The sequence below is a fragment of the Vombatus ursinus genome, unplaced genomic scaffold (assembly GCF_900497805.2).
Source record: "Vombatus ursinus unplaced genomic scaffold, bare-nosed wombat genome assembly UNPS02009173.1, whole genome shotgun sequence".
Taxonomy (NCBI): Eukaryota; Metazoa; Chordata; class Mammalia; order Diprotodontia; family Vombatidae; genus Vombatus; species Vombatus ursinus.
The window spans coordinates 7,022,339-7,039,670 of record NW_020948951.1 but is presented as its reverse complement, the minus strand read 5'-3'; the positions used below and the strand labels follow the sequence as shown (position 1 = coordinate 7,039,670).

Genomic DNA, 17,332 nt, shown 5'->3' with positions numbered 1-17,332 from the left:
TACTGTAAAATGAGGCCAACACCTGCACTCTCCTACTTTACCCAGTTGTGAGAAACAGTGATCTGCAAACCTTCAAGAGCCCTACAAATGTGACTCCTTGTTACTCGATTTCACTAACTGGGGAAAGTTACAAGATACAAAAGGGTTACAAATATTCTTCTTAGAATTGTTTTTCCTATGAATACTTAAGTTGGAAGTTGGTTTTTTTATCCCCAATTACAGAATACATCCTAAGTCTACCCATCCAGTGTCCACAAAAATATCCTTTACTCCCACCAAGCAATTGATCTGTTAGAAAAGTCTCAAAGAGACACTGTTGCCTTGAAAAAATGAGTTCCAGGAAGTTGTATTCAAATATTCTATTTAATCAAGTTCATAATTTAGTGTTTACAGGTATCATGTAGTGACATACCAGTTGCATCTTTGTCCGTTTTATATACAACAAGAACATAAGAGAGTATTTGAACCCAGTTCTGAAGTAGATCCCATCAGCCAAGGAAGTCCTTCCCTCATGCCCTAGACTTGCTCCCCCACCAATGAAATGACCAGCATCTCTCTACTCAAACTATACCTTCAGTTAAATAAACTGTACATTAATAGCTACTTACAGCAAGTTTTAAAATCATGTATACAAAAAGCAGCATAAATTCGGCTTTTCCAAGATAGGTGGGGAGCCTCCGCAAAGTTATATCCAGCCATGTTCTCTGGGATCAGGGGAAGCTCTTATGACCCCATGGTCCCAAAACCAAAGTGTCAGGGTGCAAGGAAAGGGCTACCATACATCCTAGTCTGCCTATGTTGAGAGGGCAACTCTTCTCATTTTTGAACTAATTCCACCTCCACTTATGGCCCGCCTCCCCAAGCAAAAGGCCATGAGAATCAGGCAGTTTCTGCTTGGAATCTGGGAGACAGAAGGACAAGGTGAGGAGTTACAGGAGGGGAGGAGCATGAAACAGAACCAATGGGGCCGAGGCCAAGCCTGGTTTTATTTCATGCGAGGTTTTCCACAGTTGCAAGAAGTTCAGGTTTCAGAATTTCCGGGGACTGCTCAGCCCCCGATGCCTTGATGTCTTCCAAGACGCCTGTGTCCCAAGTAAAAGTCAGAAGAGCTGAAGGCACCTGAAATCAAACCCATCCATTTGTTCAGCAGCCCCCAATGAAGGCAGGGGCTTGTTGGGAAGCCTCTGTCCTGCTCTCCCTCCTCCTCCCTCCCCCAGTTCACTAGGGGATTTGATGGCAATATCACTGCATGCTTCTGTAGCACTCAAAGGTTTATCAAACACTTTTCTACCTAAATTCTTAGTCCCGTTCTATAGAAGAGGCAAATGTGCTTTGAGCAGAAGTACTCTACCTAAGGCTGCGTGTGTGCGTGCGTGTGTGCATGCGTGCGTGTGTGATCCCTACCCAGGTCTTCAGATTTCAAACCTAGTGCTTTTTACAATGCATCCTTACAATTTTGAAACTGGGTAGTTGGGAGAATCAGGTGTTTTTAGGCAGCTGGGAATAACTATCACTATTCTAGGAACCCTCCCAAGTTCTACCTCCTCACAGGTTACCTAAGGAGCCTTGGTGATCGGCCTCAAGCTACAAGAATCCCCTCCATTTGACTGAAATGATTTAGGACAGTCCTGAGTTCAGACAGGAAGACGAACATTAAAGATAGCAGCATGGTGTCATGGGAAAGATTCCTGGTCACAGATCCAGTCTTGGCTTCACAACTTAATAGCTGTGTGACCATGGATAAATCCCAACTGCTGACCTTCAATTTCCTTATCTATAAAATGGGAATAACAATGCTTCCCACCATCTCCCTGATAGGCTTGCTGGAATGAAAGCACTGGAGAAAGCCTAGAGAAGCTCTTTCCCATCCAAAGGGTTCCACTGAATGTTAGCAGGGAGTGGGGAGCAGGTGGAGAGCTGGACCTTAGGCTATATAAAAGCCTGGGCCCTGAAAAACGTGCACTTAAATGTTTTATTAATTTGAAAAAGCTAGTATTTGGAATGGCAAAAGTGCTGGCTAGTTAAAAGGAACCCTAGAGTATATGCAGAATTACAGAATGTTAGAGGGGATTTTTCTAACAAGGCCTAGAGCAGGGAGGCCACATGTCCAAGGTCACCCAGTGAGTCGTCACTAGGTCAGGACTCAAGGCCAGGTCTGAAGACCCATACGTGCCCAGGGCTCTTTGTAAATACCATTTTTTTAAAAAGGAAGAACCCTCCCTTCTCCCAGAAAATGTGAACTATGAAGCCTGACTTAAGGCTTCTGAATCAGAGACAATATATACTTGGTCTTGACTGAAGGGTTCCCCACCAAGGAAATGAGGCCAGGGTTCCCTCAACACTTACCAGCCCACATTCGTTGAAGGCTAGATTTTCATCAGACAGTTTGTGCCCGCCTGCGGGAAGCAGTTCAAAGGGCAGCCAGTCATTCTGCAGCGCCTCCCTCACAAAGCTGTAGAGTGCAGACAGCCGCTCCCGAGCATAGAAGGTACCTAGAAGGGTGGGGGATGGGGCAAAAAAGCACAAATGGTACATTCTGCTTCACCATAGCAACCTGAATGGCCTGGCTGCCCTCTGCCCATCCTCCTAAACCTCTGCCCTGTTCCACTCCTAGAGCTGGTGTGTCTCCCGTGGTCAGGCCTGCCAGGACCAGCTCAGCCCTTCCCCGCCACTGGTCCCAGGGATGCTGGAGACAAAGGGGCCAGTTTACCCTGGAGGATGTGCCCATCTGGAAAGCGAACCCGTAAGAGGGTATACGTGTATTTTCGCATTTCCCGCTGTTCCTCCTTCTCCCGCATGGCTTTGGTCCGAAGCACACTCAGCCGTTCCACAGCGTCCGTCCTGGAGAACACAGAAGGCTTGGCCTGACCCAAGTCCGACCTCACCTGGCAGGGTCTTGCCCTGTACCCTCCACCCAAACAACTTTGCCCAACCTTAGCTTCTGCTCCCGTTTGAGCTCCTCTGCTGTGAGGTTGAAGAAGTCCCCAGGTAGGTCAAACTGGGCAGCCAGAGGGGAGGGCTTGAAGACTCGTTGCTGCCGGGCCAGCTGAGCCCGCACCGGCTCCGAGTTCTGCAGGGCGACTTTGTGCTGTTCCAGCTTCTCTACCTGGGCCAGGGCATCCTCACTCAGCACATAGTACTCCTCAGAAGTCTCTGCAGAGGAACATCTGGTCCTTAGGTTGCCTGCCGAGTCCCTGCCCCTCCTCTGGCCCCAAAGGGACCAGGGCCTAGTCTGTCAAGCTTGTCCTTTGGATAAGACTGTTCTCCCTCTCCCCACGCTGGGAATAGCTGATGCCCATGACCCATCCCAGCCCCTTGCCTTGTTCTGGAATAGGGAGAGTCATCTTCTCAAACCCAATGGCCTCGAAAAACTCATTAGCCCCTTCTAGGCAGTTGATCCGCTCCTAAAAAAGAAGGGGGATTGTGGTGCAATAGCTTGGCCCTCTCCCAAAGAATTAAATTCATGCATGTATTAAGAGCCTGTTTGCAAAGGCACTATCCTGGATTCAACACAAAGCTTAGATAAGACAGTCCCCTCCCTCTTGGAACTAACAGGCTGGTCCAGGTTTATGACTCATAGAGAACACCAAAATACACAGTATAACAAACTGCTATGTAGGACCTGAGAGAGAAGGTTGTTCCTAAGGGCAGAAGCAGGGAGGCTTCTCGGAAGAAGAGCATTTGCAGTGTTTTACAGAACAGGCAGGAGCTCAGAAGAGAAAATGCAACAGAGAGGAGTTCAGTTTGGCACATGGTGGGAAGTCTGAGGAGGTCAGGCGACCCAGAGTGTGGTGGGTTTCTGACACCTGGCAAAGCAGTCTGAACTTTACAGGAAGGGCAGAAGGGAACCAATGGAAGGCTGTGAGCAGAAAACTCCCGTGACAGGGTCCATGCCCAAGTAAGATTACTCTGTAGCATGGAAAGGGTGGGTTGGAGGAGGGAGAGAAGAAAGGCCATAAGAACTGTGAGGAGGCTCCTTGCAAGGGTCTAAGCAGAGGTGGCAGTGAGAGTTTGCACTGGGGTAATGACAGTGTGAAGAGAGAGAAGGGAAACTGTAGTTGAAATCCTAGGGAGGAGATGAAATGAACATTACCTGAAACACTTTGTTTTGCAATTTGATTTTCCTGTATTTCTCCTCTTCTGGGTGAAGATGGATGTTGTCTAGGTACCTGAATAGAGGGCCAAAAAGACAAGGTTTCTCAGTTTGCCAGATGAATGACAACTACTGTGCTTTTGCTTCCCTGGGGATTTGTGGGCTGAGTGTGGTGAGAGAGAGAGAGGGAGAGTGTGAGAGTGAGAGTGAGAGACAGTGAGAGAGAGACACACACAGACAGGGGGGCGGGGGGAGGGAGAGAGGATCCAGCAGCCTCCGATCCTGAAGCCACCTTGTAGGAGGCCTCTGCTGTGCCGGGGCAGGGAGTGGTCTCTCAGGTAAATGGCTCCCTTTCCTTCTTCCACGTTTCAGAGGGCAGAGTGCCAAGCTCTGTGTATCTACACTGAGAAGGAAGGTGCATTGACTCACCATTGAAGCAAAGATGGAACATGCAAGAGATGCTGCGTGGGTTCTGAGGCTTTAGTTGCCCCTAGAGTGGCCCTAGGTACTTGAGGATGCCGGTCCCCTGGTGGGATCCCTATCCATCACTTCCCCTGCTCCTAGGCAGGACTGAGACCAAGACACAGCTAAAGCCTCCTAAACTCTTCTCAAGCACTGGCAAACTAAAGCCTCTGCCTGTCTTCAGCCAGGGGGCCTCTGTTTGCCAACAAAACCCAGAGAACCCCGACTCCCTGGAGCCGCAGGTAACCCCAACAAATGGCACAGGGGAAAGAGCCCTAGGCATAAAGTCCCAAGAGCTGAAATTCTAGTTTTGACTCGGGGTGACTTTCAGCAAATCATTTTTTTCTCTCTGGTCCTCAGTGCTCTGCTAGATATCTTAGGGCACAGTGGACACAATGCTGGGCCTAGAGTCAGGAAGACTTGAGTTCAAATATGGCTTCAGACATTTACTAGCTGTGTGACCTTGGGCAAATTACTTAATCTCTGTCTACCTTGGTTACCTGAATTGTAAAATGGGGATAATAACAGGACCTCCTTCTTCCCAGGGTTGTTGCAAGGATTAAATAAGAAAATATTTGTAAATCACTTAGCACAGTGCCTGGCACATGGTAGGTGCTTTATAGATGCTGTTAATGACTTTTATTATTGTTATTATTATTGCTATGAGAGAGACTGGACGTGCCAACTCTGAAAATGCCCCAAGGTTTTTTGGCAGGAGAGTCTTACTTAGCAATGGTGTCCACTCCCAACTTCACTTTCTCTCGGTCCCTGTTGAACGTATGGATCTTCATGATGGAAGCAGCCACTGGGTCTTTGTCTGAGTGCTAGAGAAGGGACAACAACAACAAGAACTCATTTCTGTTGCAGGTTCACACCAGCCCTAGTGGACGAGGAGCACAAGTCTGACAAGCCTCTTTTTACAAACAAAGAAGCTAAGGCGTAATGAGGGAAGTGACCCGCCCAGTGGCACTAAGGTCAGCTCTATCCACCAGGCTACACTGCCTCTCAGGCTGATGAAACTGTTTCTAATGTCACATGCTTCGAAAGATCTTGGGGCACCACAGATGTGGAGAAGGACAAACAAACAAAACGAATGACGGGTCAGCGGGCACAGAGAGCCAGCGTGGCTTCATCGAGGTCCCTGGATCCCAGGTTTGGTGCTAGAAAGGGCAACACACAGTCCCACCCCATCACCATTTTACAGATGAAGAAGTGGAGGCCCACAGAGCGGAAGGACACGCCTGATGTCACACAGGAATGACCGAGGTCCCTCGGCCTCCCCTTCAGCCCTCCTGCCACATTCCCATGCCAGACTAAGCCGGTTTCCTTTGTGGACAAAGTGAAGTGGGCAGCAGAGTGCTCTGACCACGCAGCACAGGTGTATTTTGGAAGAGCATTTCATAAAGCCCCCAACGTGTTCCTGGACACAAGACAGAATGTGAGAGCTAAATGGGAACACGAGGATCAACAGGTTTGGAACGGCTGACTGAGTGTAAAACAGGGGGTCTGCGCTCTCGTGGGGTCTCCAGTGGAAGGCCCCCAAGCCGTGCCCTGGGCCTTGTGTTATTTAAAATTTTACCAATAACTTGGATACAGGTGAACATGACTTGTTCACCAAATTTGCAAATGATACAAAGCCGAGAGGAATAAATAACTCAAGTGACAGTCAAGAACTAAAAAGATCTTGACAAGTCAGAACACGGCCCCAAAGCTAGTATGATGAAATTTAATAGGCATAAATGTAAAGTGTTATGCATTGGTTAAAGGAATCAACTTGGGACAGACAACAGCTTCAGATCTGGAGGGATGCCAGAGCTGGTTGGGTCTTCAGAGACCCTCTAGTCTAACCACCTCATTTTACAGATGAGGAAATTAACCCCAGAGAAGGGAAGTGATTCCCCGAGGTCACCCAGGGACAAAGCAGGAGAGCCAGGACTTGAATCCAGGTCCGAGGACCCCAAGCCCAGAACTTCACATATACAGAACGAGATAGATGTCATCACTGTAGACAGGAGAGTCTACTCTTGTCCAGGGGAATGAGCCACACAAGCACTTTCCTCCCAACAACTGCTGGAGGAAGGGCAGGCCAGTTGGGTTCCAAGCCCCAAGCCCCTCCTCACCTTGTTAATGGCCTCTTTGATATGGAACTCCCGCTGGTCTTTTCTCAAGATGGCTCCAGTGAAGGGGCAGGTAAAATAAACCCCACTCACAGACAGGTTTGAAGATCCCTCCTCCTTAGCCTTGGGTACCTGGGGTAGAAATAAGAATGAGCATGTGGGCCACAGGCTCCCTCCCCTCCTGGTGGGATCAGACTCCTTGGGATTCATCCCAGTTTGCCTCCTCACTCCGCCTGGAACACGGCCAGGCCCATCCTTCCTCTGGGAAGACTCACTCAGGCAGATAAGACCTTTCCTCCCACCCAGCTGCTAACTGGCTGCATGGCTTAGGCGAGACACTCAGCTGCTGGTGCTCTGCAGTAGCACAATCCACTCACAAAGTTTTGTAACTTTATGATAACCACTCATATTTTTTCAAGTTGTCTGGATCCAGAAAGCTCTTCACAAACCAGAACGATGGGCTGGACAAAATTTAATAGGGGCAGATGTAAAGTTCTATGCTTACTTTACAAAGAGAAGACAAGTGAAGGGTGGCTAGACAACAGATCCTGTGAAAAAGATCTTATGGTGGTAGTGGACCAGAAGTTCATTTAGGCAAGTGGGACATGGCAGCCAAAAAAAAGCTAATGGGATGCGAGGTTGTGTGAAGGAGCAGCCTTGAGTCTGCCCTAGTCGGTGGAGTGCCCCTGGAATGCTGTGCTCATGTGCAATGCGGGGCACCCCACTCTGGGAAAGTCAGGAGCATGTCCAAGAAAGGGTAACACATGTGAGGAAACCATGTGAGGACCATGTAAAAGCACATCTAGCCTAGTGATCTCTAGCTTGGAGAAAAGACTTCAAGTGTGTAAAGGGCTACTGTGTGTGAGCAACAACTAGAAGCTACAGCAAGGCAGGTGTGTGGGACTGGACCAAGAAACACGGGGTCCCAATCAGAGCTGTCCAACACCGAGGCAGGCTGCCTCAGCAACCGGGGCCCCCTAGATCCCTGAGGCAGAAGCTAGGTGGGCCCCGTTGGGAAGGCTGGAGAGAACTTTGGACCAGGTACAAGTGGATCGAGATGGCCTCCAGGGCACTTTCTCTTCTTTTGAGATTGTGTGAGGGCAGAGCACTTTAAGGTTTACTAAGAACTTTCCTTAAAACCACCCTGGAGAGTAGGGAGTCTAAAGATTTTTATCCTCTCCCTTTTATAGATGAGGAAAATGAACCCCACAGTGGTTAAGTGACTTGCCCATAGTCAAAGAACTGAGGAGTTCAGAGGTTGATTTGAACCTGGATCTATCAATGCCACCATCACATTGTCTTTAAAAAAAAAAAAAAAAAGAGTACTGAAATGTAAGCTATTATTGTCATTGTATAAAGCCCTTCTCTTATGGTTCCTTGTGCATGAAGGGGACCTGATGGGTCCCACAAAGCTGGAAAAAACTTAAGCACAGGCTTGGGAATGAATTTGTCATTTGAAGAGCAGCCTAGCTCAGTTTGGAGAAATTGGTCAGGGGCTTGGGTCCAATCTACTGGGGTGTGGGGGGGTGGGGGAAGGTAATCTGCCTCAGGATGCCATCCTGGGTCTTCTGAAGTATACTTATACATAGCCTATTGGTTCATGAAGGTATGTAGGTTTTGCAGATATCAGAACTGAGAGGGATCTCTGAAATCAATTAATGATAGAGAAACTGAGACCTACATAGGTTACATAACCAAGTTCACAGATAGTATATCTTATCTCCCCCCAACTAGCCTGAAAGCTGAGCGTAGAAACCATATAATCCATGTATAATCCCTCTCCACAGTGCCTAGTACATAAGCTCTCAGTAAATATTTGTGAAGAGACTGATTAATCAAAAGGAAGCCAGGGGAGTGGACTGTGTATGCCTGTAGATGTGGCCCTTTTCATGCATCCAAGTTCTCTTCCCCATACTCATCACCCCTTCCTCCAACTTACCATATTTGCTCCAGAAGAATCAGTACTCCCACTAATGGTGGCCTCTGCTTGTAATTCCTTCTTCACTGAAAACAGAAACCAAAAAAGGGAAGGAGAGGTGTGAGCAGAAATGCAGCTGCTTCTAGGTGTGTCTGTCCCTGTGAGGGCAGAGCCTCAGCTCAGAACAGAGGTCTCATCTACACCCCACTCCCCCCACTCCCCAGCACCTTGATTGGGCTGCGCTGGGCATGGGAACCACATATGTTCCTGGCTGTTTAATGCAAATTTCAATCACACCTGCCTCATGGCGCTGGTTAGAGCCCCAACAGACCAGCAGGGTGCAGTGTGGCTGAGGGACAGTTGGGCTTGAGATCTGGCTCTACCATGTAGGGTTTGTGGAATGCTGAGCAAACATGGCACCTCACTGCTCTCAATCTCATTTTCTATAAAAGGCTGATACAGTATATGCCCACAACTGAAGGCACCAATCAACAGTAATATAAAGATGTAATAATAAATAATAAAATAAAGATGTCCTCAAGGCACCCCAGCTTCTATTATGTCCTAAATAGAATCCATGCTTACCCAACCCAAGACCCCACCTCTCTTCAAAATGTCCTCTTTTCCCATTTGCAACCTGGACTCTGCACTCTCCCTCACTCCTTGTAACTAACCGGCTGCCATTTCTACTCCTGTTTCATCTCCTATCTGTCCCCTTCTCTCCACTCACACAGCCGTGACCCTAGTTTAGGCCCTAATCACCTCTCAGCTAGTCCACTGCACTAATTTCCCCTCTCCTATCCATCCACCCACCCTTCAGAAAGCTTCGATCTGACATCATGTCATTCCCCTACTCCAATGGTTCACTACTGCCTTTAGCATTACCATTCAACTTCCCTGGTTTGACTTTTAAAGACTTTTACAACCTGGCCTCACCCTACCTGTCTTTCCAGATTCTTCATATCCTGTCTCTGGGTCTTCACATGGGCTGTCTCCTATGCCTAGAATTCTTTCCACCTCTTCAAATCTTGTTTCCTTCAAAATGCAGCTCCTGATAACTTCTCTATGAAGCCTTTCCTGGTCCCCACCCCCTATTCTTATTGTCCTTGCCACCAAAAGTTATCTTAAATTTACACTGTGTGTGTATATGTATATGTGTACACACACACACACACTTATTTCTACATACTTCTATGCCTCGGTGTGTCTGGACAAAGGTGCACATATGCACATGTTGTTTCCTCTGGTAGAATGTAAGCTCCTTGAGGGCAGGGACTGCTTCATTTCTGTCTTTCTATCCTTAATGCCTGGCAAGAAATGTTTGTTGACTGACTAACACCACTACCACCACCACCAAGAAGAGATCCTAGGCAGATCACAAATTTGATCATGGTAGGGATCAGAGACCTCTAAACAAAAGCAGAAAAAAAATCCAGTATCCCAGGTCATGGTGAAAATGGCAAAGTTTGTCTTCTATCACCCCAGCCTATCCATTCAGTTCCCCTTTCTCTTCCTCCACTGGGCCTTTACTCCTGTACTATAAGCCTATGCTACTTACATCAACTCCCTACTTCATTTTCTACAAATCCCATGCCAAACCTTTGCTCTTCTCCTCACCTTCCCTGTAGCCACAGGCCTCATACCCTGACAGCAAATGATGTAGCCATTACCTCAGAGGAAACCCAGGGCTTCTGACGTGAGCTCCCTCCCTCCATTCTGCTAAACTTTTGGCCACTGAAAGAGTGTGACACTTGCCCTTTTAACTACCCCCCCTTTTTCTCCTCTAAGACCTCGCTCCAGCAAGCAGTCCTTCTTTCTCATACACCTTCAATCTCTCTACCACTGGCTCCTTCCTATGCGCTGGTCTCATAAGTGACCATTCCACCTCTCTCTTCCCCTTTACCACTAGACCTGTGGAAGTTAAAAACCTTGTGTTTTGCTGCCTCCTCACCTCCGTACTCCCTTCTTCAACCCTTGTAAGATTATCTTCAGCTCCTAGCATTCTACTGAAACTGTTCTTTCAAAGGTCAACAATGACCACCAAACCAAAGGCCTTTTTTCAATTTTCATTCTCCTCTGTGTCTCTCTAATGTCTGATACCACTGACCACTTGCTCTTTACGGACACTCTCTTTTCCCTTCACTTCGGTGACACCACATGGTCCTAGTGGTCATTCCAGCCCTAACTATGCCCCCTCAGTCTCCTTCATTGGTTGCCTGTCCTCTTACCCTTCTCTTATCAGAGGGTCTCTACCAGGTTCTGTTCTTAGCTTTTTCTCTATACCCTATCTCTAGGCAGTCTCATTCAGGCTGCTTCTACCATGCCTACACAAATGACCCCGAAATCTACAGAACCAGTTCTGAGCAACTCTCTTCTAAGCGCAGACCAGCATATGAACGACTCCACTCAGACGTCCCAATGGGGCCTCAAATTCAACTTGTTCAAAAACAAGCTTGTATTCTTCCTTCTAACTTCACTACTTTCATCAGAGATCCCACCCTCATCACCTTGGTCATCGATGATTTTCCTCTAAACTCTAATACCCAACTACTGCCTCTGCCTCCATATAGTCTTTTGCACTATCCTCTTATTTGCTCCCAGCCCCACAGCCATGGGATGATTAACTTACCGACAGGCTTTCTGCTTCCATTTGCCTTACTCTCTCTAATCTCATACCCATATTGTACTCAAATTGATCTTCCTTCTGCAGAGATTTAGTCATTTTATTCCTCCATTAAAAAACCTGGTCATTCTATTGCTTGCCAAGTAAACTGCAATTCCTGTAATAATACCAGCTACCATTTAGAAAGCACTTTCAGATTTGCAAAGCACTTTACAAATATGAACTCATTTGATCCTCACAACACCCAGGGAGGTAGGTGCTGCTAGTGTCCCTGTTTTACAAAGGAGGACGCTGAGGCAGGCAGTGTTGAGTCACTGGCCCCAGGGTCACACAGCTCATGTGAGAGGCCACATCTGAAACGCAGGCCCAGTGCTCTGTGCACCATGATGCCCCCTGGTTGTCACCAGCTGACATTCTTTTACAATCAGGTGCTGGCCCCAGATCTCACCTAGTCTTATCTCCTATTGTTCTCTTCCTATACATATCCTACACCCGAGGCCTCCTTCAAAGTTCGGCTCCCGCACTCTCTCCTTGGAAGCTTTCCCTGATCCCTCAGCTCATATGTTGTAATAACAGAGGAGAAAATAGGCCTGCCCGACCCTGCCATGCACACACAAGGCACTTCACCCACACTAACTGACTTGGGCCCACACTCAAGGATTGCACACCCTTATCTCTTTCTTTCCCTACAAGGCGCATCTCAAATGTTCCCTAACGATCCTCACATTATCCCCGTGAAGGAGGGAGGCAGGGCAGAGGATGTCACTCCCACTGTATGTAGCAGGACAGAAGCCCCAGACAAGGGAGAGGCCCTTCTTGTCCGAAGTCAGCTAACACAGGCAGCTTTTCTCCATGCATAAGGCTTGTCAGTCAGGTGACATGACACTGAGGAGCTAGCTCCTCTGAACCTCACATGGCAGATGATCCCTGACCTTCCTTTAGGGGTGATGACACATTATTCAAAGGACCCCATGCCCTCCCCCAGGGAGAGTGGAGCTCTAAGCCTGGGTAGTGATGCTCAGTCCTTACCTTGGTTCCGAATGGCATCTTGGGACGTGGGTCCCCGGGACCGCGGTTGCTTCTGCTCCAGCCTGGCCAGCGCCGCCGCTGCTGCCATTTGGGCCTCATTGGTTGGTCCTTGGCGGGCTTGCTTGGTTACTTGCTGGCTCTGCCTTTCCCTGGGGACTTTTTCCCTAAAAGAGAGACAAGGAAGCAGGTGAGCATAATGCCAGTTCCAGGGGAACCACAGGGTATGTGCCTAAAAGGGGACTTCAAGACCATCGAGTCCAAGCCCTTCACCTCATAGATAGGGAGAGTTCTGTTCAGGGGAAAGTGACTTGATCAAGATCATTCTGGGTAATAAGTAAGGAGCAGGGCTACAACTGGAATGTGAGTCTTTATATTCTAAACCCAATGCTCTTCTGGCTATGCTTTTTGTTGTTCAGTCATTTCAGTCATGTCTGACTCTTAGTGACTCCATTTGGAGTGGTTTGCTATTCTTTTACAGATGAGGAAACTGAGGCCAAAGGGTTAAGTGACTTGCCCAGGGCCACACAGTGAGTGAGTGTCTAAGGGCAGATGTGAACTCAGGTCTTCCTGACTCCAAGCCCAGTGCTCTGTCCACTATGCCATCTAGCTGCCCCCTTTGACTATGCTTCACTGCCCCTAATGGTCACTCTGCTGATCCCAATCAAGGATACATCAAGGATTAACACAAAGTGGAGGGAATGAAAGCTACCAAGGCCTACCTGCTAACCCTCCTTTCAAAATGGGTGCAACTGCTCAACTCAAAACTAGGTGGGAGGAATTCTGGGACATCACTCTTGCTTTCAGCTTATTTTATTCTACTTTATAGCTACTATAGATCTCTGCTCCGGCAGGGCAGGGACTTTCTGTCTTAGGTTTATTTCCTCCAGTGCCCAACATATAGTAGAAGCTGAATAGTGGCTGAATAACTATAAATGAATGCCTAAGGCAGCCAGAATGGGATTTCCTTACTGGCATGAATTCCCACCTTTATTTCCTGGTCTCCCTACCCCTTTCTCTCAATTCTTCCCACTCTGCAAGAATTAGCTCAAGCTCTCTCTCCTTTGAAGCCTTCCTGGACTTTTCCAGTGCAGCTGCACCATTCGAGAAAAGCCAAATCAGCGAATGCTCCTAAGCAACGTGGCTGACTTAGTTCACACCAGAGTAGCTAGAAGACACCACGGATATATAAAAATCCTTCAGGACCTTCTCTCCACTCTCGACAGGAACCAACTTTCACTGTGATTCCCACCTCACTGATCAATAATTGTGTTCATATTCTCGAGTACTTTACAGTCTGGTTTACAAAGTACAACCACCCTGTGAGGAAGCCAGTACATATGTTACCACTCCCATTTGACAAAAGAGGAAACCAAAGCTTAAAGAGAAGTGACTTGCCCATAGTTACACAAAGTGTCAGAGCAAGGACTGAAAGTCACATCCTTCTGACTCCCAAGTGAAGCCTTCCTTGCATTCTATGACACTGTGTCTCCAAACAAGGGTACTACACACCAAGCATGATGCTTGGTGCTTGGGAAAGACAAAGAAATTAGGATCTCTGTCTTCACAAGGTTTAGTAGGAATGTTTCTTTCCAAATTTCCCTCACAAACCAACAACCCCTAAATCTTCTCACAGAATCCGGTTTATCTCAAAACATGTCTCCCATCATCCCTATAGTTTCCCCATCCTCAAAGATCTCCCCTTCCCCCCACGGATCTCCTTCATTTCCCTCAGGTGGGTTGTCTCTACCTGGTCCTATATCTCCCCACAGACCCACCCTGACAGTCCCCTCATAGATCCACCCCCATTTCCTCAAAGACACCTGTCTCCTTGGCAGGCTCCTGTCTCCCTCTCTAGGGCTACTCCCTATCCTCTCAAAGACTCATCTTCCTGCCGCCAAAAACTACACTACAACTACAACAACAATAACCACCACCAACAACCATTTATTAAGCACCTCCTAAGTGCAAAGCACCACACTAGGGACTGGGAATGCAAGGACAAAATAAAAACCAGTCCCTGACCTCAAGAAGATTACATCCTACTGGCAGAAACAATATGTAAACAAATAAATATATATAATATAAAGGAGGAGAAAACACTAAGAAAAATTCTCCATAAAGAGAGGCACCTGAACAAAATGAGTTAGAGGTGAGGAAGGAATACATTTCCAGGCCTGGGAACAGTTACAGGAAAGGATAGAGACAGGTATTGGAAAGCCAAGTTTGGAGAACAGCAAGGAGGTTAGTTTGCTGGGTGGTAGAGTATGTGAAGGGGAACAATGTGAAATGAGTCTGGAAAACTTAAGATAAAACTAAATCGGTGAGGGCCTTAAATGCCAGGCTGATGAGTCTGTATTTTATCCTAGGTACAATAGTAACTGGGAGCCACTGAAGATTTCTGAGCAGGAGGGTAACATGGTACAAACTGCCAGAAGACGTTACTTTGACAGCTGTGTGAAAGACTGATTGAGGAGATATCAGTTAGGAGGCTAATATTAATGTGAATGGAGAGAAGAGGACAAATCAGAGAAATGTTGTGCAGGTCAAACGGATGAGACTTGGCAACAGAACAGATGTGGTGGAGTAGGAGAAGAGAAGGAAGAGTCAACTTTGAAACTGCAAACCTTTGCCCTAAGAGGAAGGCAAAGCAGCAAAGTAGCAGGTAGGCAGTAGTAGGGAGTAGGAGGGCAAAGTAGCAAAGACTCCAAAAGCCTGGAGTCAGGAAGACACCTTCCTGAGTTCAAATCTGGCCTCAGTCACTTACTATCGAGGTGACCCTGGGCAGGTCACTTAACCTCATTTGCCTCAGTCTCCTCATCTGTAAAGTGACCTGGAGAAGGAAATGGCAAACCACTTCAATACCTTTGCCAAGAAGAGTCAAACACAACTTATGAACAAGAAGTCACTAGAGAGACAGTGATGGCCCTCAGGAGAAGGAAGTTTGGAGGTGGGGCAAATATAGAGGGAAAAGAAAAGGAGTTCCATCTTAGACATGCTGAGTTTGAAATGCCAATGAAACATCTAGATAGCTATCTAGCAGTCAGCTAGTGATCCTGACTGGAGGTAAGAAAAGATCGTGGGTTGGATTATATAGATTTACAAGTAAACTGCACAACAATGATAATCAGACCCACAGAAGCTGAGATTACTGAGAGGGGGCAGAGAGCAGGGCCCAAGATAGAACACTGGAAAATACCTAAGAGGATGGGAGAAAGGAACAATCAGAACAACCTGAAGAGAACAAATGTCATGAAAACTAATGGAGGAGAGAATTAAAGAGATGATAAATAGTAACAAGAAGTCAGAAAAGGTTTAAAACAGAGAAAATGTCATTAGAATTAGTGATTAAAGGATCATTCTTAATCTTGGAGAGGTCAGATTCCATTGAATGTGAGTATTAAAAACTAGACTGGAAGGGGTTGAGTGGGAGGTGAGGAAATACAGGCAATGAAGGGAGATAACTTTATCTAGGAGTTTGGAAGTGAGAGATTATAAAATAACTAAGTCAAAGTGTGCGTATGAATGTTTTTAAGAATGAAAAACCTGGACACATCTGTACAGCATCTACAGTCCGGAATAAATAGAAGAGACTAAAAATATGAGAGCTATTAGAAAAATGAATAGAGCAAGCTCCTGGAGGAGACGGGGTAGGATCAAGGGAACAAGCTGGTCTTGGCAAGAAGATCAACTCTTTGTCAGAGATCACAGCAATGGATAAGAGAAAGGGAACCAGGTTTTGCAGAGGGTTTTGCAGTGTCCACTGTGGACAAAGAACAAATGGCCTTAATTTTCTCAGCCAAGTAGAAGGCAAGGACCTATGTCAAAAAGGAAAGTAGGTGGCTTGAGCAGAGGTCTGTAACAGGCCCTTTGGGAAATGCAAGGGAGTCAATCACAGAATAAATATTGACTGCCTTGCCGTGTGCGCCAAGCAGAGACCGGATGGATAACATCCATCCATTCCATAATGAGTCTGGAAAGTACTGCTGCATTATTTCGTCCATCGGGGAGCCTCCCCACTTCCTCACCCCTCGTGGGATGGGCAGAAGGTGGGGGTGGGGAGACAGAAATAACACCTTGGGGGGGGCGGTTAGGAAAGGTCTCTTTCCTACAGAAGGTGGCTCTGAGGGAGGCTCTGGATACTAAGAGGCAGAGGTGACGAAGGAAAGAATCCCCGGCCTGGGGGCGGGGGGCAGCTTGGGCGCAGACCCGGAGGCTGGCCAAGCGCGAGAGAGGGCCCGGAGGCCGCCCGGGGAGCGTCGAGGCGGGACGCGGAGGGATGCGTGATGAGCCGGGAGAAGGCGGCTGGACCCACGCGCTGACACCCAGCGCGCGTTAAAGGCCGCACAGGTCCGTGTTCTAAGCGAGAGGCAAAGGGAGCCACTGAGAATCCGTGAGCAAAGGGGGTGTCACAGTCGCCCCTGCGCTTCAGGAATGAGTAAGGCCGCCTCCACCCCTCGCCCGCCCCACCTCCTCCAGGCGCGCTCACCCCGCCGTGTCCGTGAGTTTCTGCCCGGGCCCCGCGCTCTTGAACTTGATGTCCGCCTTGATCTCCTGAAAGAATTTTTTCATGGCGGCCGCGGGGAAGGGGGAAGGGGCAGCGGCGGCGGGGGCTGGGACAGGCCCGGGCCGGAGCAGCTCCGGTCAACAACCGGAAGGAAAATATACCACCCAGGAAGTCCCGCCTTCCCTCCCACCCACCTATCCCTCTCTCCTACCCCACCCGACCACGTGATAATCGACCGTCCCGGCCTCTCCTTCCCTTTCTCCCCTCTATGGTTGCGGAGGGCTACCCAGGGGAACCGGAAGGCACCCGTCGGCGCTCCCACCTCCTTCATCTCCGCCTGTCGTGTCTCTCTATGGTGCAGGAGCCGCTCTGGAATCTCTTTCCTCCTCTCTTTGATCTTCCGGTCCTGTTGCCATAGGTGATAGAAGCCAAGGGGCGGGGCGAACGCGCAGGCTTCCTAAACCCGGCGTCTGCTCCCGGTGTTTGGGTGGGGCACCTGACAATACCCCTCCCTCCCTCCCTCCCTCCCTCCCTCCCTCCCTCCCTTCCTCCCTTCCTCCCTTCCTCCCTTCCTCCCTTCCTCCCT

At 48.2% G+C, this 17,332-nt stretch overlaps 1 protein-coding gene across 1 annotated transcript; it reads right to left on the bottom strand.

The window, feature by feature from the left end:
- Positions 1 to 344: 344 nt before the first annotated feature.
- Positions 345 to 16,885, bottom strand: UBXN6 (UBX domain protein 6). The gene is made up of 11 exons (XM_027851340.1): positions 16,729 to 16,885; positions 12,243 to 12,406; positions 8,612 to 8,676; positions 6,676 to 6,804; positions 5,282 to 5,379; positions 4,094 to 4,169; positions 3,320 to 3,404; positions 2,934 to 3,153; positions 2,711 to 2,841; positions 2,347 to 2,492; positions 345 to 1,119 (listed from the first exon to the last, which is right to left on the bottom strand). Exons 1-11 carry the CDS (start codon positions 16,809 to 16,811, stop codon positions 991 to 993), a joined length of 1,326 nt encoding a protein of 441 aa, XP_027707141.1. The 5' UTR covers positions 16,812 to 16,885; the 3' UTR covers positions 345 to 990.
- Between the last annotated feature and the right edge of the window lie 447 nt (positions 16,886 to 17,332).

Bases quoted from the DNA above. Each gene is read 5' to 3' on its own strand.
- UBXN6 (XM_027851340.1), bottom strand. From the start codon at position 16,811: ATGAAAAAATTCTTTCAGGAGATCAAGGCGGACATCAAGTTCAAGAGC. The intron at 4,170-5,281 runs GTAAGACTCTCC...CCCTCTATTCAG, and splicing joins GGAGTGGACACCATTGCTAA to GTACCTAGACAACATCCATC. The intron at 2,842-2,933 runs GTTGGGCAAAGT...TGTGTTCTCCAG, and splicing joins AAACGGGAGCAGAAGCTAAG to GACGGACGCTGTGGAACGGC.